Source organism: Pelodiscus sinensis, unplaced genomic scaffold, assembly GCF_049634645.1.
Source record: "Pelodiscus sinensis isolate JC-2024 unplaced genomic scaffold, ASM4963464v1 ctg63, whole genome shotgun sequence".
Taxonomy (NCBI): domain Eukaryota; kingdom Metazoa; phylum Chordata; order Testudines; family Trionychidae; genus Pelodiscus; species Pelodiscus sinensis.
In genome coordinates, this window is record NW_027465976.1 from 358244 (window position 1) to 385804 (window position 27561).

Below are 27561 nucleotides of genomic sequence, written 5' to 3' on the forward strand. Positions count from 1 at the left end.
TTGATTTTTAGATCATTCAGGATTTCCTAGGTAAGCCTGGGTAATCTCTTGCCATACTTCCTACCTTTCCTACACAGTGGAATAGTTTGCTCTTGTGTGCAAGCTCTGCCCAGCGAGTCCAACTGAGGTAGACTCATTGAGAGACTTTTACTCTGAACCAATCTCAGCAAGTATTTGAGGTGACACCCAACAGCCTTTTCCAAACAGAGCAGGGTTTATTAGTCAACTGGAATGCCGCAGTAGGAACTTCTTGGGTTAATACTCATAAGCAAAAGACAGACCATCCTACCCAAACCAGCACTTCATCCAGCTGCTGTGGAGTCTTTTTTATTGTTTTTCTCTCATCTTCATGAGATTCTCAGGTGAAAGTGAACAAAAAGATTCCACAGTCAGGAGCAACAGAGATTCACAGACTGTGAAAGGGCTGACCACAGGAAGCAGCAAAAACATACAGAAATGCAGCAAAGATAGAAAACCTGTGAAAAAGCACCATCAGCATGGACTGCATACTGAAAGAAGCAGAACAGTAAAAGGTTCCGTAGACGGATAAGTGGGGTAAGACCACATGAAGCCAATTCTGCAGGGAGCCTAGATATAAAATTGTTGCTTCAATTTGAAAAGATCTAGTGAGGGATTTAAGTGAATTTAAGAAGGCTTGAGATTGGAATAAGGTTGATCCTGCAAATCAGCACCATTGTCTCGCTTCCTTATAGGGTCACAAAACAATAAATGTATAGTCAGATGATAACGTTTATCCAGGGCACTATAAATAGTTAAGTAGTAGAGTCTAAGTTTGAAGTGACCCTTGAGGCTTATAGGAAAAGGTTTCAGGGTGTGCAAAAGAACCAGGATGCAATAATATATGAAACCATCACCCTACTGGAAGATTCTCCATAAAAAAAGTATGGGTTCTGGAAAGGGAATCTGTGTAGATGCCCCAAAAGTAGGATTTGGGTAAATCCACAGTGGAGGGAGCCACCAATCCTAATAGATTCCTCAGTGGAGACCTACGGCTATAGCTACACAGTATATGGCAGTGAGCCTCCCACCCTGGGTCAAGACTTGGGTACACAATTAACAGCTATGAGGACATTGTGGCTTGGGCCCTGAAATTGAAGGAAGAATGGGCTTCAGCTTCCAAGCTCCAGACTAAGTCACAACTTGCTGTCTACACTCTGTTGACCTGGGCTGGGAGGTTCACTACAGCTGGCTATGTAGATCGCTCTCAAAGATGTGAGATGTAGAACCAGTGATGGTGACTCTACTATGACTTTGGTAAGTTGTTCCAATAGTTAATAACTATCATGGTTAAATGTTAACATTTCCCATCTGAATTTGTCTAGCTTCATGCTCATCCCCAGCTTCTGGCAAACATGCTAGGGACACGATCCTTATACATCCTGGCTAACTGCCATTGATGAACCTATTCCCCCTGAATCTGTCTAGCTCTCTTTTTGAACCCTGTTAGTCTTGGCTTTCAACATCCTGTGGTAAGAAATTCCAGTTGACTGTGTATTGTATGGAAAAAATACTTCTTTTGGTTCATTTTAAACCTGCTGCCTATTTCATTTGGTCACCCCTTAGATCTTGAAAATGCAAAAAAATAGCACCTTCCTCTACTTTATCAACACCAGTCATGATTTTATAGACTTCCATCATATTCCCCCCTTGGTCATCTTTTTTCCCAGCTGAAAATCGCAGCATGACTAATCTCTCCTCATCAGAGAGCTGTTCTATACTCATAGTAATTTGTGTTGCCTTTCTGAACTTTTTCCAATTCCAAAATATGGTGGATGCATCTGAAAAAAGAAGCTGTGGATACAACAGATTTACATAAAAGCAATATGATAATGTCTTATTCTCCATCCCTTTCTTAATGATTCCCAACATTCTATTTGTTTTGACTGGCTGTACACCAAGTGAATGTTTTCAGAACTATCCACAGTAACTCCAAGATCTCTCTCTCTCTCTCTCTCTCTCTCTCTCTCTGAGTGGTAACAGCTAATTTAAGTCATCAACTTAAACATAGCTATTTATGAGTCAATGAATGGCTAAGCGGGGTGATAAGTAGAGAAGCTATCTTTGTAATGGTTAAGGTAATTAGCATCTTTGTTAAGGCCCATTCGTAGTATCAAATTTAAGCATGAAAGAAAGTTCTGAAGTTTCTCTCCGTAATCTGGTGTTAAAGTCTCTTTGAAGTAAGATGCATGTAGTAAGGTCATTAAGACTATATCCACGTAGGTTGAAATGAAAAGCAACTGGTTTTTCCTTGTGAAGATGTCTGATTTGTGGGCATTAATTCTTTGGCGAAGAGTCTGAGAAGTCTTCATGTCCTTCTGCTATGTATATTGGACAGACTTCTCAGACACTTCGCCAAAGAATTAATGCCCACAAATCAGACACCAGACATCTTCCCAAGGAAAAACCCAGTTGCTTTTCATTTCAACCTTTCATTTCAACATAGTCCTAACGACCGTACTACATGCATCTTACTTCAAAGAGACTTTAACACCAGATTAGAGAGAAACTTCATCACCTATTAAACCATCTTGTTAGTCTTTAAAGTGCTACATAGCTTTTCCTTTTGTTCACTCAGTTTTGTAAGATCCTTTTGTAGCTTTTAGCAATCTGCCTATCCTGTGTAACTTTGCATAATCTGCAAATTGTGCCTTCTCATTTTCTTTTTCCAGATCATTTATGAAGTTGGTCCAATAAAAGATTACCTCACCCACCTTCTCTCTCTCATGTACCTTGGGACTGTCAGATACAACTATGCTGCATTTGAACATTTACATTTTGTTTACATTTAAATAGGGTTGCCCTCTGGGGAGGGCAGCTGGCAATTTTTCCCTCCTCTGGGCTCTAAAGTGAATGTTTGGCATTGGGTTAGGGAAGCTGCATTTTAATAGAGTGGAAGAACAGGAATCCCAAGAGGAAAGCACAGTACAGTACTAACAAGTCAGGATTCAAGAGGTGTTTGTGTGAATGCAGCAGTGAACACCTCAGGGGATCCAAGCGTCAGAGAATGGGAGCAGTGCATACATTAATATGCAATCAAGGCATTCTTGTTCTGATTTAGATCTATTTACTTCCTCTGTATAGTGCTTTGGGTGAATTATGTGGCTCAGAGTAGACTGGCCATAATATTATAGCTTCCTCCCCCTTACGCCCACAGCCCACTTTGTGAGTGTCACTGTACCAGCTGGATAGTTGTGAATGAGAAGAGACTTGTGATGTTAGTTTCTCACAAAGTAAGTTGCATGAGAAGAAACTTTAATCACTTTTCTTATGAAACCAAATCTTTCAACTGCCCTGCCCACCCCGGGGCCTCGTACCCCCATCTTTCCAAGGACACAGTTGGGGCTGGGAAGAAGGGTGGAAGGTGCAAATGTTAAGGTGCTGGGAACCATTGGTAGCAACTGGTCCTTCAGGTGCTATTGGCCTGTTCCTGCTCAAAAAGGGCCATGGCGAGGTGCGAGCGGGAGGAGAGTCCCTCCAGGTTACTAAGCACACAGCGGTGATAGAGTTCCTCACTCAGTCGGGGGTTGCAGCTCCGGAGCATGTATTTCTGCACCAGCCCTGGCTCCACAGCCCGGAACAGATGCAGGCCAGAGTAGCGAAGGAAGACATCAAATACTTCCATGCTCTCCAGCACTTCATCCCGGTCCAAAATGTCAGCTGCCAACTTGGTGCGTGCTGCCATGTAGTCAGAGTTGTAGAAGCAAGCCTCAGCAAAGGCGTGACGGTCAAAGTGCCCATCCCTCAGGAAGTCAGTGCTGGAGGAGGCGGCCTGCTCCCCATGGTACATCAGCACTGGGTTGAACTCCTGGAAGTGCATTGGAAAGAAGACCTGCCAGTTACTGATGGTGTTCATGCGGCAGCGATTCAGGAACTCTGTGTTAACCTCTGTCCAAACGCTGGCCAAGAAGAAGAGAGTGTCCACTGGGTGCTTCTTTGACACTATGTCCATGAGCTTCACCTGGGATGGCACCTCAGTTTTGACGCTGATCCAGGGGATTTTCACCTCTCTGTAGCGCTTTTCCAGCTCTCCCACCATAGCTTTGACCCCAGCAAAGACATCCAGCTGGCTGACCCGCTGGGCATCATAAGGCTGGTAGATGAAGAGCAGTGTTAGCAGGGCATTGTCATGTGTGTCCAGTGTGTTCATAGCAAACATGTCCAGGAAGTTGCTGACAAAGTCCAGCTCCTGCACGGTCAGGGGCAGCACCACCTGCACACGTGTGGCCTCTGTCACATATGGCATGGGGATGATCTCCAGCTTGCTGAGAGGCCGCACTAGACTCACTCGCTTAGCGAGAACAAGGCTGTGGCCCTTCTGGGTGACAGCCTCCAGCAAGAGGTCCAGCATGTACTCCATGCCCCGTGTAGGGTCAAAGCGCCGGTAGCCATTCAGCAACTGTTGCTTGTAGAAACGAAGCTGGGGCTGGTAACGGCTGTTGAGCTGCTGCAGTGCCGCCTCAATGATGTCACTAACATCTGCCTTGCTGGCTCCAGCCAGCTCACATTTGGGGGAGCCATCAGCACAGGAGAAGAGATGCTGCTCTGTGAAGTAGTCCCAGCTGATCACCTCAAAGCGGGATTTGGGAACAAAAGGGGCATTGATGCCTATGGGCCATGTCAGCCCCCCCTCACCTGCTGGTGTCAGCGATGTCAAGTTCCTGATCTGCATCTGTGAAGAAAGTACACACCTGTTTATGGATTCATAGATGTACGGCTGGAAAGGGGCTTGAAGTAACCTAATCCAGCCCCCACACGGCAGAATCAGGTATGCCTAGACCAGTGGTCTCCAACCTTTACACACCCAAGATCACTTTTTAAATGACAGAACAAGCCAAGATCTACCACCCCGCCCCTTCCTCTCTATTCTCCTGCTATCCCCAACCCTTATACTGATGCTTCCCCCTTCTCCCCCCAATTCTTCTGTAGGAAGAGGTTTTTCCAACATTTGGCCTGTCTAGACTGGACCAAATGTAAGAAAAACCCTTTCTTTTGGAAGCCCATTATTCCCTGTGGAAAGAGGAATATAGGGGTTACCGAAAGAGCACGTTTGCTCTTCCACTAAAAAAAGCAGAACAACAAACACATCCCTGGATGCAGAAGAGCTTTTCTGGGTTATCTCCGGAATCCTGAAAAACTCCTGCAGTCTAGCTGTACCCTCGCTGGGTTGAGGCAGGATGTGTAGGCTCTGGGGTGGTAATGAGGGATTTGGGTATGGGAAGGGGTGAGAGGTGCAAGCTCTGGGAGGAAATCTGGATGCAGGAGGAGGTGGAGAAGGGGATGCTGGGTCGGGGAGGGGGCTTCAGGCCAGGCAGTGTTGGGGTACTAAGCAAGCCACAGGCTTGTGGATATGAGGGTGCAGGAATTTGGGTTGGAGTATATGAGGGGCTCAGGGCATGGGGTTCCAGTGTATGATAGGTTCAGATCTAGGGTCTGGGGGAAGGGGGAGTGCAGAAGTGTTACGATGCTGTGGGCAGATGGGGGCTTGGCCCCAATTGGGGGTTTGTTGGCCAGGCTTCATTTTTAAATAAAATACTATGTCAAACACAAAAAGCGTCTGCATTGTCTTTATTTATGAGAAGGGCAGGGAACCTGTTTTGAATCAGGGGTCACTGACCCACAGAAAAATCAGTTGGGGCCACACAAGTGAGATGCAAAATAAAAACTCCTCCAAAACCCCCACAAGCCTCACTAATGTGGCCCCAACTGTGCTGGTGAGAGCAGGGGACATAGTATTGGGGAAGGGTGCCAGGGAGTACCGGGACAGGGGGCCAGTGGGTGCTGGGGCAAGGGCCTGGGGCAGAGGTCAGGGTGCCGGTGGGGCAGTGTACTTGTGGGGGTCTGGGTAGGGGGAGGGGACAGGGACCAGTACCTGGGGATTTTGCAGCTGCAGGCCAAGGCCCAGGAAGTGCGTGGGCTGCTCCCCCGAGCCCTAAACAGTAGCATGGTACCTGAAACCCTGGTTCGTCGTGTGCCTGATGCCTTCCTGTGCAGGATGGGAATGGGGGAGGGGGGGGAGAGAGAGTCCGGGACCGCGCTGGAGACTTTATTCCTCTCTGCCTTTAGGGGGAGTCCCAGACTGTGCCAGGGAATAAAGCTGCTCGGGCAGTGGGAACGGGGAGTCCCAGACCATGCCAGCCCCAACTTCTTGGACAGCGCGCGCTGCCCGAGCAGCTGGAGCCGGCGTGCTGGGGACTTTATTCCCCTGCTGCCTACCTGCGGGGGAAGGGGGAGTCCCAGAACTTGCCAACGGCAACTGCTCAGGAAGCTTGCGCCTTACTCCTTCCCTCCCCTCCCCGCGGCAGCACGCGCTGCCTGAGCAGCCAGAGCCAGCGCAGTCCGGGACACCCAACCCGTTCCCCAGGCGCAGGAAGGCAGCAGGGGAACAAAGTCCCCAGCACGCGATAGACCGGCATTTTTGGTACCATGCCGGCTGTTCAGGGGGGAGGAAGAGCAGCCTGCGCACTTCCAGTACCAAGCACGCGGCTGCAGAACTCTCCCCACCCCGCTGGAAGCCTACACTCCCTCCGTTGTTCCTGGAGGTAGCATTGGCGCGGCATTCATCTTGGGGGGTGGGGGCAGTGAGGGGGGCCCCTCAAAAGCCTCGTGATCGACTGGTCGGGCCCCCAAGATTGACCAGTAGATCACGATCGACAGATTGGTGATCATGGGCCTAGACCATCCCTACCACGCGTTTGTCCAATGTATTCTTAAATGGGTCCAATGATGGGGATTCCACCACCTTCCGTGGAAGCCTGATCCAGACATTAACGAAGCTTAGAGTCAAAGTTTTTTCTAACCTCAAACCTAAATCTCCTTGCTGCAGATATTAAGCCCGTTGCTTCTTGTTCTACTGACAGTGTCCATGGAGAAAAACTGATCCCCCTGCTCTTGATAACACCATGTTTGCAGGCAGTTATCGGGTCCCCCCTCGCCTCATCAGTGTTCCCTCTATTTTTCCCCCACTTCTGAGCAGAATGAATTTTCTTCTGTGCACCAATATGAAGGGGATGTGACACACATCCCCTTCATATTCGTGCACGTAACAAAATTCACAGGGTGGAGCCAAGGGATTCTGAACGTGGGAGCAGGCTCAGGAGTGGGGCAGAGATTAGAGTACAAGAGTGTGCAATTCTGGCTGGGGGTACAGGCTATAGGGTGGAACTGGAGTCAAGGGACTCAGGGCTAGGGCAAAGGGTTGGGGTGCAACGGTTCTGACTGGGCATGAGGGGTTTGCAGTGCAGGAGGGGGGCCAAGGCACCCAAAACTGGTCACTACTAAGGATGTAAAGTCCGATTTAATTAGTTAACATTTAATTGTTAACTGATTAGAAGAGGGAGGGGGCTGCTCCAGCTCTATGTGGGCTCATGGGTTGGGAGTCAGGGCCAGAGTGGGGGGGAGAAGTGCTAGAAGTAGCAGCAGGGAGGGACACTCCCCACCCCCCGCCACACAGACACAGCAAAGCTGCAGACTCCCCCACTTGCCACGAGGCTGACGACACCCTGCAGAACTGGAGCTGCCCTCCACCTAACCGTTACCTGTTCACATCCCTAGTTGCTACTCCAGCAGAGGCCTCACCAGTGTCACATCGCCCACGTGACACTCCTATTACTATCAGAGAGCACGAGCCTTTCACACAACTGCTTCTCATTGTTGGCCTATATTGAATTTATAATCCACTAAATCCTTAGATGCTTGTCAGCAATACTTAAACCCAGTCAGTTATACCTCATTAGACTCTTTCCTGTCTCAAACACTACCTTGATGCTCGCCCCCCTTTATTTTCATCCAGATGGTTTCAATTTATCAGCCCATGTAGTCTCAATGTGTAATGCAGTACTTCCTCCTTTTCCCACACATCTGTCCTTCCAGAAAAAGCTATATTTCTCTACACCAATATTTCAATCATGCGATCTACACCCCCAAGCCTAGTCTGATACCAGTTAAGTCATACACAAGTTACCATTACATCCAGTTCTTCCCATTTATTCTCCATACTCCCTGCTTTTGGGTATATTCATCTATAATGCTGAGCAGTTTTTCCTCTTGTTCCTATAACCCTACTGTAATTTTCCATCCCCTGCTCCGAACATCAAGGCCTCTGTTAAGGTCGCCTTTTAATACCTATCTGTGGGCTTTTGTCACATTCCCCCTTTGATACTAGTTTAAAGCTCCTCTTACTAGGTTGGTGAATCAGTGTTTGAAGATGCTCTTCTCCTGGAGAAGCAAATGGACTGGTCCCTTGTCTTGTCCTGTCCCCCTCTCTAGTCCCAGAGGGGCAAATGGCCTGATCCCTCCTACCTACCTAGAGCTTCCTGAATCTTTTGAGGTACAGGACAGAATGATTCTGAAACCACACCCTCTTTGTGCAGGCGCTACTTCCACAGAGGAGTATGCCACTGCCTGGCTGTTAGAGTCTCTTCCCTACAGACTTTGGGGGTGGGGGAGGGGAAGAGACAGCTCTTGTCTGACTTCACACTCCATCTTTGCCTCACGGGTTCCCTGCCAGTGTTCCCCCACACAGATACCTGGAGTTGCTGGATCTCCTGGTAGGCTTTGTCCAGCTGGATCCTGCTGAAATGCTTGTGCAGTCGGTACATTAGGGTCCCCTCAGAAACAGGGTGCACAGTGAGTGCCTCCTGGAAGTCCTCACCCTCCTCCTTCTCTGGGTCTGCATTTTTGGCCAGTTCATAGGAGCGGTAATGCTGGCCCTGAAATGAATAAGAGTCAGGGAAACTGGTCAGGAACTCTGGGACTCACACTGGGTCCCACCTCCACAACCACTCACTCTGAAGGGGGACAAGAGCCAAAGGAGAAACACTTGGTCACTGGGAGTAGGTTTCACTCTCCTCAACTCGCTTGATATATCAGAGAGGATTCAGTCTCTTTAGTTTTTCTTTCAAGCTAGAGAACAGGAACAATTTTCGCAAGGGAGTTTAGAGGGGAAGTTTGAAGGGTGCTAAATATAATTGACAGTCTTTAAACTAAACTAAAACCCAAATCACCTGATAATAATAATAACAATAAAAAACCACTATCAAGAAGCTAATTAGCTCCAGGAGTACAAAGAGAATGCAGGCAGAAGCCCAGCAGCAGAGTGGGGGCTATCCAGTCTCTTGCACCCAATGTAGCATGGACCATTGCCTGCCCTTGGAGAGATGGCATGTGTGTGCATTCGGTGCAAGGAGCTCCTGGTCCTCAGAGATTGCATACAGACTTTGGAGACCAGGATTGTAGAACTGGAGGAGCTCATCAGTTAGGCTTCAGGATTACATACATCCCCCTCCCCAGCAACACTGGGGGGGAGGGGGGGGGAGCAAGCAGGAGCTGGTATGCACAGGGAGTCAGATTTTAATCCTCATCACCCACTTCCTGCCCCCCCCCCACCTCTCTATCAGAGGCAGCAGTGGGGATGGAGAGGACAAGCAGGTGCCAGAATGCACAGGGAGCCAACTTCCACCCCAATGTGTAAACCTGTAGCTGCTGAAAATTTCTGTGGTTACACATTTACCCAAATAAATGCCTTGTAACACCCGTGAGAGGTACATAGAGGAGACTTCCAAGGACACAGAAGAACAGTCCCAGCCCCACTCAGACAGCCTCTATGCCAGGGGTGGGCAAGATGTGGCCAGCAGACCACATCCAGCCTGCCAAGTCATCCGATCTAGCCCACAGCTCCTTCACCAGAACCCTTCAGCACAGAGCAGCTCATGCTTTAAACAGCCAGATGGATGTTATCTCTGATCTAGATGCTGGGGAAGGAAGGGGGAGGCTTTACACACTGTCCCACCCCTCAGCTCTCATTGGTCACTTTTTAGGCTGCTAAGTAAGATTTTCAAATCTGGGACCTCCTTGATAACATTCTCTGAAATGTTTCCAGTTATACATGTAGGGCCAGGTAGACAGGCCAATCTACAGGGTCTCAATGTGTGGATGAGATGATGGTATAGGGAGGAGAGTTTAGTTTTATTAGGAGCTGTGGGAGCCCATGTAAGCCAAAATTGAACCAGATTGATGGCACTTAAAATTAAAAAGGTTGTACAGCAGTTTTTAAACTAAGGGCTGAGGGAAAGCTGACAGGTGTGGAGGAGCACATGGATTGGACAGAGACATCCCTAGGAGAGGGCTATTATTAGAGAGTCTCTATGTCCTAGTAAAGAGAAGAGGATGGAAGATGATCAAATAAGAGTAAGATCAGATGAGAAACAAGGAAATGAAAAAGAGTCCCATTCAATCACAGCAGGTAATGGCAGGCAGGCAAATAATGACGAGTTTTTAAACGAAAAGAAGCAGTGAGGGATCTGCAAATGCTAGAAATCTAAATAATAAAGATGGGTGAACTAAAGAGCCTCATATCACATGAGGATATTGCTATAACAGGCATCACAGAAACCTGGTGGAATGAGAATAATCAATGGAGAGTCATAACAAGGTACACAATATCAGGGAAGGACAGAACAGGTCATGCTGGTGGGGGAGTGGCACAAAACTTGTAAATGAACCAAACTGTTCCATAAAATCTTAATGGCTAGTAAATTCTATGCTCTAATAATATGAATATAGCAGTAGGAATATATTACCTACCATCTGACCAGGATGGTGTTAGTGACTGTGAAATGCTTAGGGAGATAGAGAGGCTATAACATTTTTTTTTAAATCAACAACAATGGGAGATTTCAAATATCCCCAGTTTCACTCGGCACTCATCACCTCAGGATGGGATGCAGAGATAAAGTTTCTTGACACCTTAAATGACTCCTTTTTGGAGCAACTGGTTCTGGAACCCACAAGAATTGCTTCTCCTCTTAATTTAGTTCTAAGTGGAGTACAGGATCTGATCTAAGAGATGAATAGAGCTGGACCACTTGGAAATAGTGACCATAACGTAATAAAACGTAACATCACGGTGGCAGGAAAAACACCAAAGCTGTCCAACACTGTAGAGTTTAATTTCAGAAATGGGAACTACAACAAAATGAGGAAGTTAAACAGAAATTAAAAGGCACAGTGCCAAAAATAAAATCCCTGCAAGCTGCATGGAAACTTTTTAAAGACACGATAATTAAGACTCAACTTAAATGTATATTTCCAATTAAAAAACACAGTAGGACAATGGTCTCCAACCTTTTTACACCCAAGATCACTTTTTAAATCTCAGAACAGGCGGAGATCTACCATCCTGCCCTTTCCTTGAAACCCCGCCCCTTCCTTGAAGCCCCGCCCTCTCTATTCTCCTCCTGTCCATCACTTGCTATCCCCAGCCCTTACTTACACATTCTAATAAACAGTTTATTTTTAAATTATGCGATATATAAAATTAAAATCACGTGTTTATAGTTATGAAATAAATGGTCCGTTTTTATTCATGCTATTTCAATCTAAAATGAAGCATTTATAACTATACATTTTGTGGGGACAGAGTTCTGTGGCTGGGGGCAGGGGAGAGGGGGCAGGGTGCTGGGAGGGCAGAGGACAGGGTTCTGCAGCTGGTGACAGGGTGCCCGTGGGGACAGAGTTCAGGGAGTGGGGACGGGAATAGGGACAGAGTTCTGTGGCTGGGGACAGGAGAGTGGGGACAGAGTTCTGTGGCTGGGGACAGGGGAGTGGGGACAGAGTTCTGTGGCTGGGGACAGGGGAGTGGAGACAGAGTTCTGTGGCTGGGGAGTGGGGGCTGAGGTACCAGTGGATGCAGAGAGTCCCCTGCATCTGCCTCCTCCCAGGATTCTCCTGCCCCCGAAGGAAACCAGCATGCGCCTGCCCCGCGCCGACCCCCCGCCGAGGCACAGGGAAGCCCCGCGTGCGCCTGCCCCGGGGCTGACTCCCCGCCTCCGCCGCAGGGAAGTCCCGCACGCGCACGCCTGCACCAGGGCCAACCGCCCCTCCCCCCCGACACAGGGAAGCCCCCCGCGCGCGCTTGCCCCGACAGCAACCCCCCCCCCCGGCGCAGGGAAGCCCTGTGCATGCCTGCCCCAGCACCAAACTCCTCCGCTGGCGCAAGGAAGCCCCACGCGCGCCCTTGCCCCAGCACCAACCCCCTCCCCCCCCGGGCGCAGGGAAGCCCTGCGCACGCCTGCCCCAGGGCCGACCCCCCGCGCACGCGCCTCCCCCGGGGCTGATTCACCCCTCCTGTGCGGTGCAGGGAGCTGATGCTCCCTCCCACAGTACACCCGGCAGAGCAGCTAGCGCACTTGCGGAATCGCCGGAAGTGGAGCTAAGCTGCAGGACTTCTGCCCATCCCTGGGATGCCGACACTACCTCCATTTTCACTTGAGGTAGGTAGTGGGGCTTCTCGGGGGTGGGAGGGAAATGGGGGTGGGGCGGACAGGACGCCTCGCAATCGACTGGTCAAGGCCTCGCAATCGACCTGTTGGTGATCACAGCAGTAGGAGAACCAAAAAAGTGCCACCATGGCTTAAACAAGTAAAAGAAGCAGGGAGAGATAAAGAAGCATTGTTTAAAAAGCGGAAGTTAAATCCTAGTGAGGAAAATAGAAAGAAGCGTAAACTATGTCAAATGAAGGGTAAAAAGATAACTAGGAAGGCCAAAAAACAATCTGAAGAACAGCTAGCCAAAAATTCAAAAGTTAATAGCAAATTTTCAAGTACAGTAGACTTCTGATAATCCGGCACCTTTGGGACCCAGAGGGTGCCGGATTATCAGATATGCCGGAGTATCAGGAGGTACTCTGGCGGGGGGGCTGTGACAAGTCTGCAGGAGATGGAGGGGGGTTGGCGGGGAACAGTGCGAACCCCCCGCCATTTTGCAGGGAGTCGGGGGAAGCCCCGCGCAGCTGCCAGCGACAGGCCAGCTGAGGTTACAAGCAGCAGCAGTGGACTTGGGGAAGCAGCGGGGCAGAGCAGCTGGGGTGCTGCTCGGTTGGTCCCACAGAACCACTCAGGTGAGGGGCGGCGCTGCAGGACAAACCCAGCAGCACCCCAGCTGCTCTGCCGCGCCGCTGCTGAAACTGATGAATGGTGGACTTGGGGGAGCAGCTGGGGTGCTGCTGGATTGGTCCTGCAGCGCCGCCCCTCGCCTCGCTCCCTCTCCTCCGCCGCTACTTGCAGCCCCAGCTGGCCAGCAGCAGGCAGCTACGCAGGGCTTTCCCCTGGCTCCCTGCAAAACCGTGAAGGGTTCGCCCCCTCGCCATACCATTCCCCGCTGACCCCGCCGGCCGCAGCGCGGGTCCCAGCCGACTTGTCACAGGGGTATAATTTCCTTCCCCTCTCCTCCCCTCCCCTTTCCCGGCCCATGAGCGTGCGTGGGGCTCACAGGAGCTCCAATTGTCCGGCTGGCTGGCTGGAGCACTTCCGGGTTCCAGTTGGTGCCGGACTATCAGGAGTGCCGGACCACTGGATGCCGGACAATTGGAGTTTTACTGTATATCAGAAGCAAGAAGCCTGCTAAACAACCAAGGAGGCCACTGGACAATTGAGATGCTAAAGGAGCGCTTAGATCTTCACAAGAATCCCAAACCCGACCCATTCCTTTTAGGAGACAAAACAGAGGAACTATCCCATATTGGAGGTCTTAGAGGAGATTTTGGAACAAACTAAACAGTAACAAGTCACCAGGACCGATAGCATTCACCCAAAAGTTCTGAAAGAACTCATACGTGAAACTGCAGAACTACCAACTATGGTTTGTAACCTACCCTTTAAATCATCTTCTGTACCAAATAACTAGAGGATAGCTAATGTGATGCCAATTTTTAAAAAGGGTTCTACATGTGATCCTGGCAATCCCAGGTAAGTCTAACTTCAGTACCTGGCAAACTGGTTGAAACTAAACAACAGAATTGTGAGACATGGATGAACATTATTTGTTGGGGGAAGTCAACATGGTTTTTGTAAAGGAAAATCATGCCTTGCCAATCTACGATAACTGTTTGAGGAGGTCAAACAAACGTGGATAAAGGAGATCCAGTGCATATAGTGCACTTCGATTTCCCATAAGCCTCTGACAAGGTTTCTTACAAAAGGCTCTTAAAGCAAAATAAGCTGTAATGGGATAAAAGGGAAGTCCTATCACGGATTGGTAAAAGACAGGAAACAAGAGGTCGGAATAAATTATCAGTTTTCAGAATGGAGAGAGGTAACTAGTCATGTCCCCTAAGGGCACCAATCCCATCTAACAGTCATAAACAATCTGGAGAGAGGGGTAACCAGCGAGGTGGCAAAATCTGCTGATGATACCAAACTGCTCAAGATAGTTAAGTCCAAAGCAGACTGTGAAGAGCTTCAAAAAGATCTCACAAAACCAGGTGATTGGGCAACAAAATGGCAGCTGAATTTTAATGTTGATAAATGCAAAGATTTGCAATTGGAAAACAAACTCAACTTCAGGGTGAACCTCTTGTCGGGCAACATCCATCATCTGGCATGATTTTAATTAGCTGGATGTCCACATATCATGAGTGTGGCCAAATTTCCCGCGAACTCAAAGTTTGTTCACAGCCACCAGTCCTTGCTCTCAGTGTTCTGTGCTGCTATTTAGCTCTAAATGTCTTCTAAGAACCCAGGAAGCAGTGGCAGTTTTGGTAATACCACTAGACAATGCTGACTTCTAGTGGTCCAGCAAATTCTCTGGTTTAACCGGTCAGGTCCTGAGGGTGCTAGACTAGAGAGGTTTAACCTATATACGTATAAAATCATGGGGAATAATTTCACTGTTACCACTCAAGAGAGATGATGGAGTCATTGTGCATAGTTCTCTGAAAACATCCACTCAATGTGCCACAACAATCAAAAAGGCAACAGAATGTTAGGAATCACTAAGAGAGGGAAAGAGAATAAAACAGTATCTTACTGAATCTATATAAATCTACGGTACACCCACATCTTGAATACTGCGTCCACATGTGGTCACCTCATCTCAAAAAAGGTATCTTGGCATTGGAAAGAGTTCAGAAAAGGGCAACAAAAATGATTAAGGGTATGGAACGGCAGCCATATGAGGAGAAATTAATAAGACAGGGACTTTTCACCTTAGAAAAAAAGAGGAGACAAGGGCGGGGGGAAGATATGATACAAGTCTCTTCATATCAATCATGATTTTATAAAGTAAATAATGAAAAGTTATTTGCTTGCTTCCACAACACAAGAACCAAGAGTCACCAAATGAAATTCTTAGGTAGCAGGATTAACAACAAAAGTATTTCTTCAATGCAAAGTCAAACTGTGGAATTATTTGCCAGAGGATGTTATTAAGGCCAAAACTTTAAAGGGGTTCAAAACAGAAATAGATAAATTCATGGAGGATAGGTCCATCAATGGCTATTAACCAGGATGGGCAGGAATGGTGTCATAGCCTCTGTGTGTCAGCAGCTGGGAATGGTGAACAGGGTGGATCACTTCACCATTTCCTGCTCTGTTCATTACCTCTCAGGCACCTGGCATTGGCCACTGTCGGAAAACAGGATACTGGGCTAGATGGACCTTTGGTCTCACCCAGTCTAGTTGTTTTTACATTCTATCTTAGGCCGCTTCCCACCTTCTTGAAAAACAGTGCAATTTCCCAGGAGGATGTGGATGAGATCTGACAAGTAGCTCCACTACCCAAGTGTTGAAGGTGACAACTAGGCTCTTGCCCAGGGGTGGGCAAGATGCAGCCCAAAGGCTAGATATGGACTGCCAAGTCCCCGGATCTGGTCCACATCCACTCGACTGGGACCCTTAGGCACAGATCAGCTCATGCTTTAAACAGCTGGCTGCTCTCTGCTTTGGACGCTGGGAGGTTTTGCACACTGCCCCTAACCCCAGCAAAATCTCTCATCTCTTATTGGCTAGTTTCCAGCCAATAGAAACTGAGAAATTTTGCTGGGGATAGGGGCTGCACTCAAAGCCTCCTTCCCACCCCCATTCCTGGAGCAGAGCCACATGGAGAGCAGCCTGGGACTGCAGCAGACAGGCAGAGAGCCTGCCTCAGGTTCTTGCAGGCCTGCTGGGTGGGACTTGCCTAGGTAAGTGCTTCCCAGCTATGGCCTGCCTCCGGCACCCTCTCTCCCCTTCTTTCCCCAACTACATGCCCCAGGCTACCACCTCCTCCTTCTCCAGGTCACCACCCAAACCCTCTGGGCTCCCTCTCTCTATTTTCTCCAGGTCACAACTCCCTCCTAGATCCTGCACCCCTTCCTATGCTCCTCCCCCAGACCAGAATCCTCTCCTCCACCCATAACCTCTCCCTGAACTTGTACACCATTCGCCTGCCATAGGTCATCACCCAAATCCTCTGAACCCTCTTTTCACCTTTCTCCCAGGTCACAACTCCCTCCCAGACCCTGCATCCCCTCCTAGAGCCCCTCTCCCAGGTCAGAATCCTCTCCAGCACCCATACCCACTGCTGGACCCTGCATCTGAAACTTCTGTCCCAGATCACACCACCCTCCTTCACCCAAACTCCCTCTCAGAGCCCACAAACTCTACTGCACTTCAGTCCCTTACCCCAAGCTCCCATCTGAACCCAACTTCCATCCCAGACTTCACACCCCCTCCATAGAAGTGCAGCCCCTTTAACATTTACCAAAATCTTGGAGTGGCCTCCCATAAACAATTATTCCCCCTCTTGCATCTTCTTACTTCCAGTACTTCACAGCATAGGTTTTGTGGCCCTCTCCCCTTTGCCCTATGGAATAAGGTTGTGAGGATGTGGAATCTATTGGGTTAAGGCTGTGCCCTAGCCCCTGGAGAGACAATACCTGGTGCTGGGAGACACAACTAATGCCAAGGAAGTCAATGATGCAGCGTCCTAGCCACTCATCCGGGCGCACGCTGAGAATCTCATTACGGCAGCTGTCCAGGTGCCGATGCAGCTTGAGCAGCAGGCTTCGGGAAAGCAAGTAGCCAAAGCCACCATGGCAGTAGCGGGCTTGTTCATCCCCCCCAATGAACTCCTCAGCCCGTCCTAGGTAGACATCCTGGTTAATGCTTAGGTGTGTCACAAGGGCTTTAATCTGCTCAGCCTGGACATAGGTGTCATCCTGCATGACATAGAACCAGTCATAGTCACCCCCAAAGTGCTGGTGGATGTAGCGCATGGTCTCATACATCAGCCAGACTGGACGTTCATCCCCATGTGACACCAGCACCATGCCATGTGGCACCTTGGCACTGCGCAACCCTGTAAAATATAGCAGGTGCGGGAAGTGATGGGCCACTGTCTTGTTCACTGCCACAGCCAGTGTGTTCATGGTTGCCTTGGACGTGAGCACAGCCACAAAGAGCCGTTCATGGAAGCCCAGCTCTGTCTGAATATAGCGAGTCCTGCAGGGAAAACACAATTACAGTTACAACACAAGCAGCTGTGAGAAGGGAAACAGATCTGAGCTCGTAGTTGGATCAGAGGCAGAAGGGGCACCTACACCCACAGCTGATGTTTCAAATAGTCCAATTCCTTTCAAAGCTGATTTAGGGCTTAGCTATGTGGACCCATTACTAAGTCTCACGTTTTAAAGCTCCTTCCCTCTTCACAGAAACCCAAACCAATAAGCATTCTAACACTTGCACCCAACTAGAGAGAGAGATGGCATCATCCACTAATGAAAGACTGCCCCCTGTGGGCTGGGATTTAGCAGTGGTTTAACAGCCACTCAGTAATGCTGAACAACAATTTAGAATAGGAATTTAGAACCTTTTTTGGGTCAGGGGCTGCTGATCTACAGAAAAGTCAGTTGGTGGCTGCATACAAGTGAGAAACAAACCACCCCCTACTGACATGGCCCCTGACTGAGGTGAAAGACACTCCCTGCATTCAACCTCACACACCTGAGCCCAGGGGGAGAGGCGAGGGGAATGCTAATAGATTGTGTGTGCTCCAGACTTAAAGTGGGGGGCCCCCTAAGCCTCAGGGGCTGCATCCAGACCCCGGGCCTGAGGTTCCCCAGCCCTGGTTAATGGGAAGAAGTGTAGAGCATTCAACAGAAATTGTGGGGGAGGGGAGTTGAAGGGGGCAAAATGAAAAAATGAGAGATCATGGGACACCCTGGAGATCACATCTCAACTTCTGCAGAAGTGCCACAAATGATCAGGAACTTGATCTTATATCTTGTCTGAAAGATAGCAGTCTGGTAGCACTGTCTCAGAGGGGAAACTGACCTTAAGAAATCTATCCAACCAGCTGTGTAACACCCCATAGTGCTATGACAGCATTAGGATCAGCACTGACTAAAATGGGAGTACAGTCCCCACCAAGCGCCCACACTGCTCCCTCCAGCCTCTGTCTCTTCTCCAAGCACTAGGAACACAGAAATTGCCAGACTGGATCAGAACTGAGATCCGTTATCCTGTTTCTAATAATAGTCAGCACCACATGTTTTAAAAGAAGCTTCAAGAAATCTTCTAATCTTTTGTAGTTAAACTGGTTCATACCCAGAAGCATGAGGTTAAATACTTCTTCCAAAATTTATACTAGCACTATTATAAGTCTTAGCAATAAACTAGGGAAATACAACCTAGATGGGGCTACTATAAGATGGGTGCATAACTGGATGGATAACCGTTTTCAGAGAGTACTTATTAATGGTTCACAGTCATGTGGGAAGGGCATAACAAGTGAGGATGCACAGGGGTCTGTTTTGGGACCAATTCTGTTCAATATCTTCATCAACAATTTATCTTCATCAACAGGGGAGGGATCATGTGAGGATTACCTGTTGTGTTCCCTCCCTCTGGGGCATCTGGTATTGACCACTATTGGCAGACAGGATAGTGGGCCAGATGGACCATTAGTCTGACCCAGTAGGGCTGTCCTTATGTTCTTATTGGCAGAGAGAGTATGCTTACTAAGTTTGCAGATGATACCAAGCTGGGGGGAGAATGTTTGCAACTGCTTTAGAGGACAAGGTCATAATTCAAAATGATCTGGACAAACTAGAGAAATGGTCTGAGATTATTGAACTTCATCCTGTTTAAGACAAATGCAAAGTGCTCCACTTAGGAAGGAACAATCAGTTTCGCACATACAGAATGGGAAGTGACTGTCTAGGAAGAAGCACTGCAGAAAGTGGACCACAAGGCAAACATGAGTCAACAGTATGACACTTGCAAAAAAGCAAACATGATTTTGGAATACATTAACAGGAGCATCGTGAGCAAGACTTCAGAAGTCATTCTTCTGCTCTACTCTGTGCAGATTAGGCCTTAACTACAGTATTGCGTTCAGTTCTGGACATAACATTTCAAGAAAGATGGAGAAATTGGAGAAGGTCCTGAGAAGGGCAACAACAACGACTGAAGGTTTAGAAAACTTGACCTATGAGGAAAGACTGAAAGAATTAGGCTTGTTTATTTTAGAAAAGAGAAGACAGAGAGGACATGATAGCAGTTTTCACATATTTAAAAGGGTGTTACAAGGAGAAGGGAGAAAATTTGTTCTCCTTGGCCTCTGAGGATAGGACAAGAAACAATGGACTTAAACTGCAGCAAGAGAGATTTAGGTTGGACATTAGGAAAAACTTCCTACCTGTCAGGGTGGTGAAACACTGGAATAAATTAGGGATGTGAAAGAGTAGTCCATTAGTTGATTACTCAAATTTCCCCCACTCTCCCACTGCAAGAGGGGAGGGAGCAGGAGCCAGTACTGAGGGGAGCCAGCTTAAAAGCCAGTTCCACTCAGCACCATCTCCACGGTGTGGTAGGGGCGGGCAAAAGGAGGCAGAAGCACAGCAGTGCTGTTTTTAAATGTACTAAGAGGTAGACAGCTCTTACTACAATTAAAAGGCAAAGCTGTAGCAGTCTGGACCCAGCATGAACTGGCATTGCTTCAGTTCCGGCTCGTCCTGGGCCCCAAACCTACACCTGCTGCAACTTTGCAGTTTAAAATGGAGTAGGAGCTGGGATGCCTACGCACCCAGCTTCTACTACATTTGAACTGCAGAGCCTCAGCAGCCCTTTTTGACTAATCATGTACTTGATACAAATTGTATCATGTACATGATTAGCCATTTACTTGCTACTGAACATCCTTAGAATAAATTGCTTAGGGCAGTGTTTCCCAATTTTATTTGGCCATGGAACCCTTTTTAACTCGAAAGAATTTTGCAAAACCCCTAATAACAATCTTATATATGGAGCTGAAAAAGTAGACCACAAATAAGTAAGGATAACAACAAACAAATGCTAAACAAGGTCATAAGATCAACACAAATGAAAACTGTTTTCATTAAAATGTATAAATGCTTAAATATAATTTTTTTAAATCATAAAATGTTATTGTAATGGCATTTTCTTGCAGAACCCTTATTTTCACTTCGCAGAACCCCAAGGTTCCGTGGAATGCCATTTGGGAAACACTAGCTTAGGGAGATTGTGGAATCTCCATCACTGGAGATACTTAAGCACAGGTTGTATAGACATCTGTCAGGGATGATCTAGATGGTGCTTGGTCCTGCCGTGAGGGCAGAGGACTGGACTTGATGACCTCTTGAGGTCCCTTCCAGTTCTAGTATTTTATGAGTCTATAAATTCAGCCTTGACTCCCTGTGGCACTGAATAAAAAGCATTTCCTTTGACAAGTTTTGAATTTCCCACCTTTCAATTTAATTGAATGTCCCCTTTTTTCTTGTGTTTGAGCTAGGAAGATTAGTTGCTAATCTCTCTGTAACCCCTCATTATTTGATATACTTAATCATCTTCCCTTGTTTCTTTTCTGAAGTACGATATTTTTCCATCACCTAATCTTTCTTGTTCTCCCTCTCTGAACCCACTCTCTTCTACAATGTGCTGCATGCAGTACCCAGATGAGGCCAAACCACTGACTTATAGAAATGTTATTTTTTTGCTTATTATTCTGCTTTCTATTCTTAGTGTAACCAAACATCTTGTTTGCTTTTTTTGACCTTATCTGCAGACTGAACAGGTATTTCCACGCAGCTGTCTATAAAGACACCAGGTCGCTTTCCTTAGTTGATTTTGAAACATATAAAGTATAAGTAGATTACTTTTCCCCCTCCAGTGCATACTGCTTTGCAGTTTGTATCACTGAATTCAATGTACCATTATGTTGCCCATTCATGCAGCTTGATACAGTCCCAGAAGTTTTTCATGGTCTGCTCTGATCTAGACTAATCAAAATAACTATGTCATATGCAAATGTTGGTACATTATGGCTCATCCCTGTGGGGTGGGAGGTGCCTACTCAACACTAATGAAAAAGGATTAAAATTGGAGTTTAGGAGATCAATAAAAAGTGCTTGGCCACACCTGCAATGTGGGCCAGTCATGACCAATTAATCTTAATGAGGAGAGGAATAATGAATCAATATAAACAGAGGAAGTCTGTAACAGAAAAGGTGACAGCTGAATTTAGTATCAGGGTCTTAGTCTTGAGATAAAATTTAAAAAGCTCTACTACATTTATAAGGATACATAGCAGGGTAAGAATTTATTGGCATAGCTGTATGGGGAATATAAGTGATGGCTGTTCTCAGCAGATAAGTCTGCTTCGCCATAAAGCATAAGACAGGTAGGAACTCTGCAGTTGCTCTCTGGGATCAGAAAATGGAAATAGCCATGGGAGACATTCAACTGACGACTAAAGTAGGAATAAAAGACTGAGCCTAAAGATGGTAGAAGGGGGTTTAAGCTTACACTTTACTCTGGGATTTATTGGGGGATTCCAGGAGAGAATACTGAGTCTTAGCCCTGTGAGTAGGGCAAACTCAGAGAGGTTGTGGGACAGGCCTCCTTACAGGCTTAGTATGAGTCAAGGGAAATGGCAGCAAGAAGTCTGAGGGATTGACTTGCCTACCTGGAACCCACTATATAAATAGACCTGGGTTCCTCTACAACCACTTGTGAAGCCTGTAAGAAGGGAAAAGATGTCTGTAAGTCCTGAGGAAAGGGCTTATGAACCACTGGGACCAAAATCAACTGCAACAGACTAGATAGAGAGATTGGACATTTTATTTGTTGAGTTTTTTGGTACCCTAAATTGTGGCCTGTTCAGAGGGCTGAGTTATAGGAAGACAGACACTGCTGAGCCATTATCCATAGGGACCACCAAGTAGGGAAGATTTCTACAAACACCACACCGACTGATGTAGGGGAATGCCTGCAGTGAGCGCACTCTTCTGCAAACCCTCCTTTCCAGATCATTAATATACTAAACAATTCAGATCCTACAATGGAACCTTGAGGCACTGACTATTAGATTGTCATGGTAAGGACGGACTACTTATTCCTGTTTCATTTTCTTTTTCCTAGCCAGCAGGTGATCCACAAGACGACTTTGTCTCTCACCCATGGACTACTGAATTTCTTTAACAGGCTCCTGTAAAACATCTTACCAAAGCCATTTTCAAAGTTCAACAAAGTTGCTTCTCCTTTATCTGCTTCTTTGCCACATTCAAACAATTCTAATAGATTAGTGGAAGACATTTTTCCCTTAGCAAAACTGTGTTGGTTATACCCTGCCACATCATAATCTTCCAGATGTTTTAGAATACTATATTTAGTTACATTTTCAACCAACTAACCCAGTCTAACCCTGTTTAGCCCATAAGAGTAGATGTTAGTTTCAGCCCCACGTTAGTTCTAGGAGGTCACCTTCACCTCACGATGACCTGCTCAAAAGGAATGTCTCCTACCTGAGCACTTTCTTGTAAGGTTTGTTGGGGTCTCGGTAGTAGGGAACAATCCTGGGCTTGAAGTCCTCATTCCGTCCTGGTCCTCCTCCAGCAACAGAGTCCTGCTGCATTTTCCCTGCAAACAGCCCATTGTTTACCCCTGTGTCCATGCAAGTATCCTCTCCATCACTCTGGATCCAGGAGACACGCAGCAGGCTTAGACTGCATCCCAAGGAGAGGCCCAGAATGAGTGGCAGTGCAGGCCGCAGAAAGGCAAGAAGAGTAGCCAGACGCATGGCAAAGCTATCATGAAACAATATGCAGGATCTTCAACAAGGAAGTGTCTAGAATTATGAAAAATCTTGACAAAGGAAAATCTAAAAATGCACCAGAACTTGAGAAAACTAGAAAACAGTGATCCAGAAGCATGAGAGGCACAATTTCCCACTTAAAAGCAATAGTAGACCTCAGATCTAGCCCAATCATGGGTATATAACAGTGTCAGAGACAAGTCACAAAGTTCAGAGAATTTGGCAATATGGTTCATGTTGGAAAGAGAATTAAATGAGCTCCAGGTAGTGTCCACATCTGGGGACATGGCAAGTCATTCCCAGCTCCTTGACAGTTAAGGCAGAGAGGGCTCCAGCCCGGAGACCTGTAAATCCAATCAGCTCCAGGAACTCCAAGTGACTTCTCATATGGAATGGACTCAGAAACTTTCACAAACCTCCAAGTACAGGAGCTTTAGGAACAGAAGGAGAAAAAACAAACAAAAAAACAATGCTCAGGTTCTCTGGAACAACATCTGGAAAAATGAAACACTGACCCTTTGCAGCTGGTGGACAGTGTCTCAGGCTAACAGCCTGCATGAGAGCCTGTCCCACCTGCTTGTTTCCTGTTGCCCTTCTGCTGCACTTCTGATGGTCCCATCCAGGCTACTTAGAGAGAGGGAAACTCAACAGCTAGAATTACAAGATTGAATTTGCATCAGTGACATCCTAACTTTAATTTGAATCAGAATACATGGTGTTCTCAGACTCCAGAGCTGGGATTACCATTCACCTCTTGCTAGAAGAGAGATCCACTTCTAAGACAATGCCAGGGAGATTGGCCAGTGCTTCTTGCACTGGGGAAGCAGAGAGCCTTAGAGGTGGAGAAGAGACTGGGGCTACATGAGTTTCTCTTTAAGATACAAGTTCTATTACAACCCCAGATTGGGAGGACTGCCTAGATAAGGATATTTGGCTTTTTACAACTAAGGCAGGGTTAGAGAACCTTGATTTGTCCCCTGAGATTTGGGGATCCCCCACAGGATGGAGCGAGGTAGTGCACCCGCCATGCTAGGGCGCACAAAGGTTCAGCACCCCACTATGTGGCTGGTGCACTAGAGCCAGCTTCCTGCTGGGGGGTGGGGCAGAGAGGGCAGGGAAAGAGCCCCAAGCATCACAGGCCTGATACAGGCAATCATGGTCCACATCCAGTTTGCAGGCTCTGCCTAGGATTACGGAAGAAGCAGCTCTGCACTGGAACAGCTATGTGGGGAGGAAGAGGTTCTGCACTGAGAAAAACAGCACAGAGCAACACTGTCCCCTGCACTGCTTAGAGCAGTGGTCCTCCAACGCGGTGCCCGCGGGCACCATGGCACCCCCTGGGGCATTTATGTCCACTCACCTAGTGACCAGGGCCAGCCCGAGTCATTCTTGCACCTCGGGCCCTGGGCACATGTGTGACCCCACCCCCGGCATCCCCAAAAGGTTGGGGACCACTGGCTTAGAGGCTCCACCCTCCATGCTCCCAGTGGCCTGGAATCCCAGCAGTAGAAATCTGTACTCACCAGTGCAGGGTGGTCCAGAGCCACCTCCATGCCCCACATGGAGCTGAGAAAGGACGTGCCCTCCCACATCCCCAGCCCACTCCTGCACTTTCCCTTCCTGACCCTACACCTCCATCCCACTCCTGCACTCTCATTCTCAGGCCACTCCTGCAGCTCACCTCCTCCCCAGAGCCTACACCCCTAGCTCTCTCCCCAGTAACCCTCTCTGACACATTAAATCCCTCATTTTTGGTCCCACCCCAGAGCCTGAGGGCAACAGAATCTATTAGCCCCAGGCCTCTAGAAAAGTTATTCCAGCCCTGGGGAAAAGGCCTGAGCCTTGGCCCACCATGGGGCTGAAGCGTGAGGGGGACTCTGGGGCCCTGACTCACACGGGTGAGCTGACGGTCTCTCTTTCTCGGCTGGAGGCCCAGGCCCCTGCCTGAGCACACAGCGGTCAGCGACTCAAAGAGGATTCCCCCCCCCCTTAGGCCCAGCGCCCGGCTCGCTCCTTGGGCGCAGAGCTCAGCGCAAAAGCGTCGCCCACGGGCTGAGCGCGCCGGGGAAAGCGCCCCGCCCGCGGGCCCAGCGCGACGCCCCCGGCCCTGGCCTGGCCCCCGGCGCCGCCCCACGCACCAGCCAGACGCTCCCCCGGCAGCCGCCCAGCCCGGCTCCGCCTCCCGGCGCGTCTCGCCTCACGCGGGCGCTGGGCGGCCGGGGGCTGGCTCCGCGCGTCCGGCCAGGGCTCCAGCAGCTGCCACCTCATGCCAGCCCTCGCCGTCCTGCGACTTCCTCTTCCTCCCTGGGCCGGCCTGAGCCCGCCCCTGAGCGTCCTCTCTAGGCTCCGCTTCCGGCCGCTCTGTGCTCTCTATGGTCCGCTTCCGGCCGCTTCGAGCTCACTATAGTCTTCCTCCTTCCGCTCTGTGCTCCGTCCTCTCTAGGCTCCGCTTCCGGCCGCTCCGCGCTCTCTATGGTCCGCTTCCGGCCGCTTCGAGCTCTCTATAGTCTTCCTCCTTCCGCTCTGTGCTCCGTCCTCTCTAGGCTCCGCTTCCGGCCGCTCTGTGCTCTCTATGGTCCGCTTCCGGCCGCTTCGAGCTCTCTATAGTCTTCCTCCTTCCGCTCTGCGCTCCGTCCTCTCTAGGCTCCGCTTCCGGCCGCTCCGCGCTCTCTATGGTCCGCTTCCGGCCGCTTCGAGCTCTCTATAGTCTTCCTCCTTCCGCTCTGTGCTCCGTCCTCTCTAGGCTCCGCTTCCGGCCGCTCTGTGCTCTCTACGGTCCGCCTCTGGCCGCTCTGCGCTCCGTCTCTCTATGGTCTTCATACGGCCGCTCTGCACTTTGTCCTCTCTGTGGTCTGCTTCCGGCTGCTCCGCGCTCCGTCCTCTCTAGGGTCCCCCTCCTGCCGCTCTGTGTTCCGTCCTCTCTATGATACGCCGCCTAACGCTCTGCACTCCGTGCTCTCTACGGTCCGACTCCTGCCGCTCCGCGCTCCATCCTCTCTATGGTCCGACTCCTGCCGCTCCGCGCTCCATCCTCTCTATGGTCCGACTCCTGCCGCTCCGCGCTCCATCCTCTCTATGGTCCGACTCCTGTCGCTCGGCGCTCCATCCTCTCTATGGTCCGACTCCTGCCGCTCTGCGCTCCATCCTCTCTATGGTCCGCCTCCTGTCGCTCGGCGCTCCATCCTCTCTATGGTCCGACTCCTGCCGCTCGGCGCTCCATCCTCTCTATGGTTCGACTCCTGTCGCTCTGCGCTCCATCCTCTCTATGGTCCGCCTCCTGCCGCTCCGCGCTCCATCCTCTCTATGGTCCGCCTCCTGTCGCTCGGCGCTCCATCCTCTCTATGGTCCGACTCCTGTTGCTCGGCGCTCCATCCTCTCTATGGTTCGACTCCTGTCGCTCTGCGCTCCATCCTCTCTATGGTCCGCCTCCTGCCGCTCCGCGCTCCATCCTCTCTATGGTCCGCCTCCTGCCGCTCCGCGCTCCATCCTCTCTATGGTCCGACTCCTGCCGCTCTGCGCTCCATCCTCTCTATGGTCCGCCTCCTGTCGCTCGGCGCTCCATCCTCTCTATGGTCCGACTCCTGTTGCTCGGCGCTCCATCCTCTCTATGGTCCGACTCCTGCCGCTCTGCGCTCCATCCTCTCTATGGTCCGACTCCTGTCGCTCTGCGCTCCATCCTCTCTATGGTCCGACTCCTGCCGCTCTGCGCTCCATCCTCTCTATGGTCCGACTCCTGTCGCTCTGCGCTCCATCCTCTCTATGGTCCGCCTCCTGCCGCTCCGCGCTCCATCCTCTCTATGGTCCGACTCCTGCCGCTCCGCGCTCCATCCTCTCTATGGTCCGCCTCCTGCCGCTCCGTGCTCCATCATCTCTATGGTCCGACTCCTGCCGCTCCGCGCTCCATCCTCTCTATGGTCCGACTCCTGCCGCTCCGCGCTCCATCCTCTCTATGGTCCGACTCCTGTCGCTCTGCGCTCCATCCTCTCTATTGTCCACCTCCGGCCTCTCCATGCTCCCGCTCTCTCTATTGTCCTCACCCAGCCGCTCTGCTCCACGATGTGCGCTTGCTATGGTCCGCCTCCAGCGGCTCCGCGCTCCGTCCTCTCTATGGTCTGCCTCCTCCTGCTCTGCACTTTGTCCACTCTGTGGTCCGCCTCTGGCCGCTCTGCGCTCTGTTCTCTCTAATGGTCTTCCTCCTGTCGCTCTGCGGTCCGACCTGTCTACGGTACGCCTCCTGCCGCTCTACGCTTCGTCCTCTCTATGGTCCGCCTCCTGCCGCTCTGTGTTCCGTCCTCTTTATGGTCCGACTCCTGCTGCTCTGCACTTTGTCCTCTCTATAGTCTGCCTCTGGTCGCTCTGCACTCCGTGCTCTCTATGGTCCGCCTCCTGCCGCTCCGCGCTCCATCCTCTCTATGGTCCGACTCCTGCCGCTCTGCGCTCCATCCTCTCTATGGTCCGACTCCTGCCGCTCTGCGCTCCATCCTCTCTATGGTCCGCCTCCTGTCGCTCGGCGCTCCATCCTCTCTATGGTCCGCCTCCTGCCGCTCGGCGCTCCATCCTCTCTATGGTCCGCCTCCTGCCGCTCCGCGCTCCATCCTCTCTATGGTCCGCCTCCTGCCGCTCCGCGCTCCATCCTCTCTATGGTCCGCCTCCTGCCGCTCCGCGCTCCATCCT

At 49.6% G+C, this 27561-nt stretch overlaps 1 protein-coding gene across 3 annotated transcripts; it reads right to left on the reverse strand.

Annotated features, from left to right (window-relative positions):
- Positions 1 to 288: 288 nt before the first annotated feature.
- On the reverse strand, positions 289 to 25749 carry CHPF2 (chondroitin polymerizing factor 2). Of its 3 annotated transcripts, XM_075917571.1 has the most exons (6): positions 25026 to 25749; positions 23461 to 23538; positions 22598 to 23318; positions 16712 to 17276; positions 8547 to 8729; positions 289 to 4690 (listed from the first exon to the last, which is right to left on the reverse strand). In XM_075917571.1, exons 3-6 carry the CDS (start codon positions 22870 to 22872, stop codon positions 3428 to 3430), a joined length of 2286 nt encoding a protein of 761 aa, XP_075773686.1. In that variant the 5' UTR covers positions 22873 to 23318; positions 23461 to 23538; positions 25026 to 25749; the 3' UTR covers positions 289 to 3427. The 3 variants fall into 3 exon arrangements, with proteins under 3 accessions (XP_075773686.1, XP_075773685.1, XP_075773687.1); XM_075917570.1 differs by lacking the exon at positions 23461 to 23538; XM_075917572.1 differs by lacking the exons at positions 23461 to 23538; positions 25026 to 25749 and adding an exon at positions 24411 to 24996.
- Positions 25750 to 27561: the final 1812 nt, after the last annotated feature.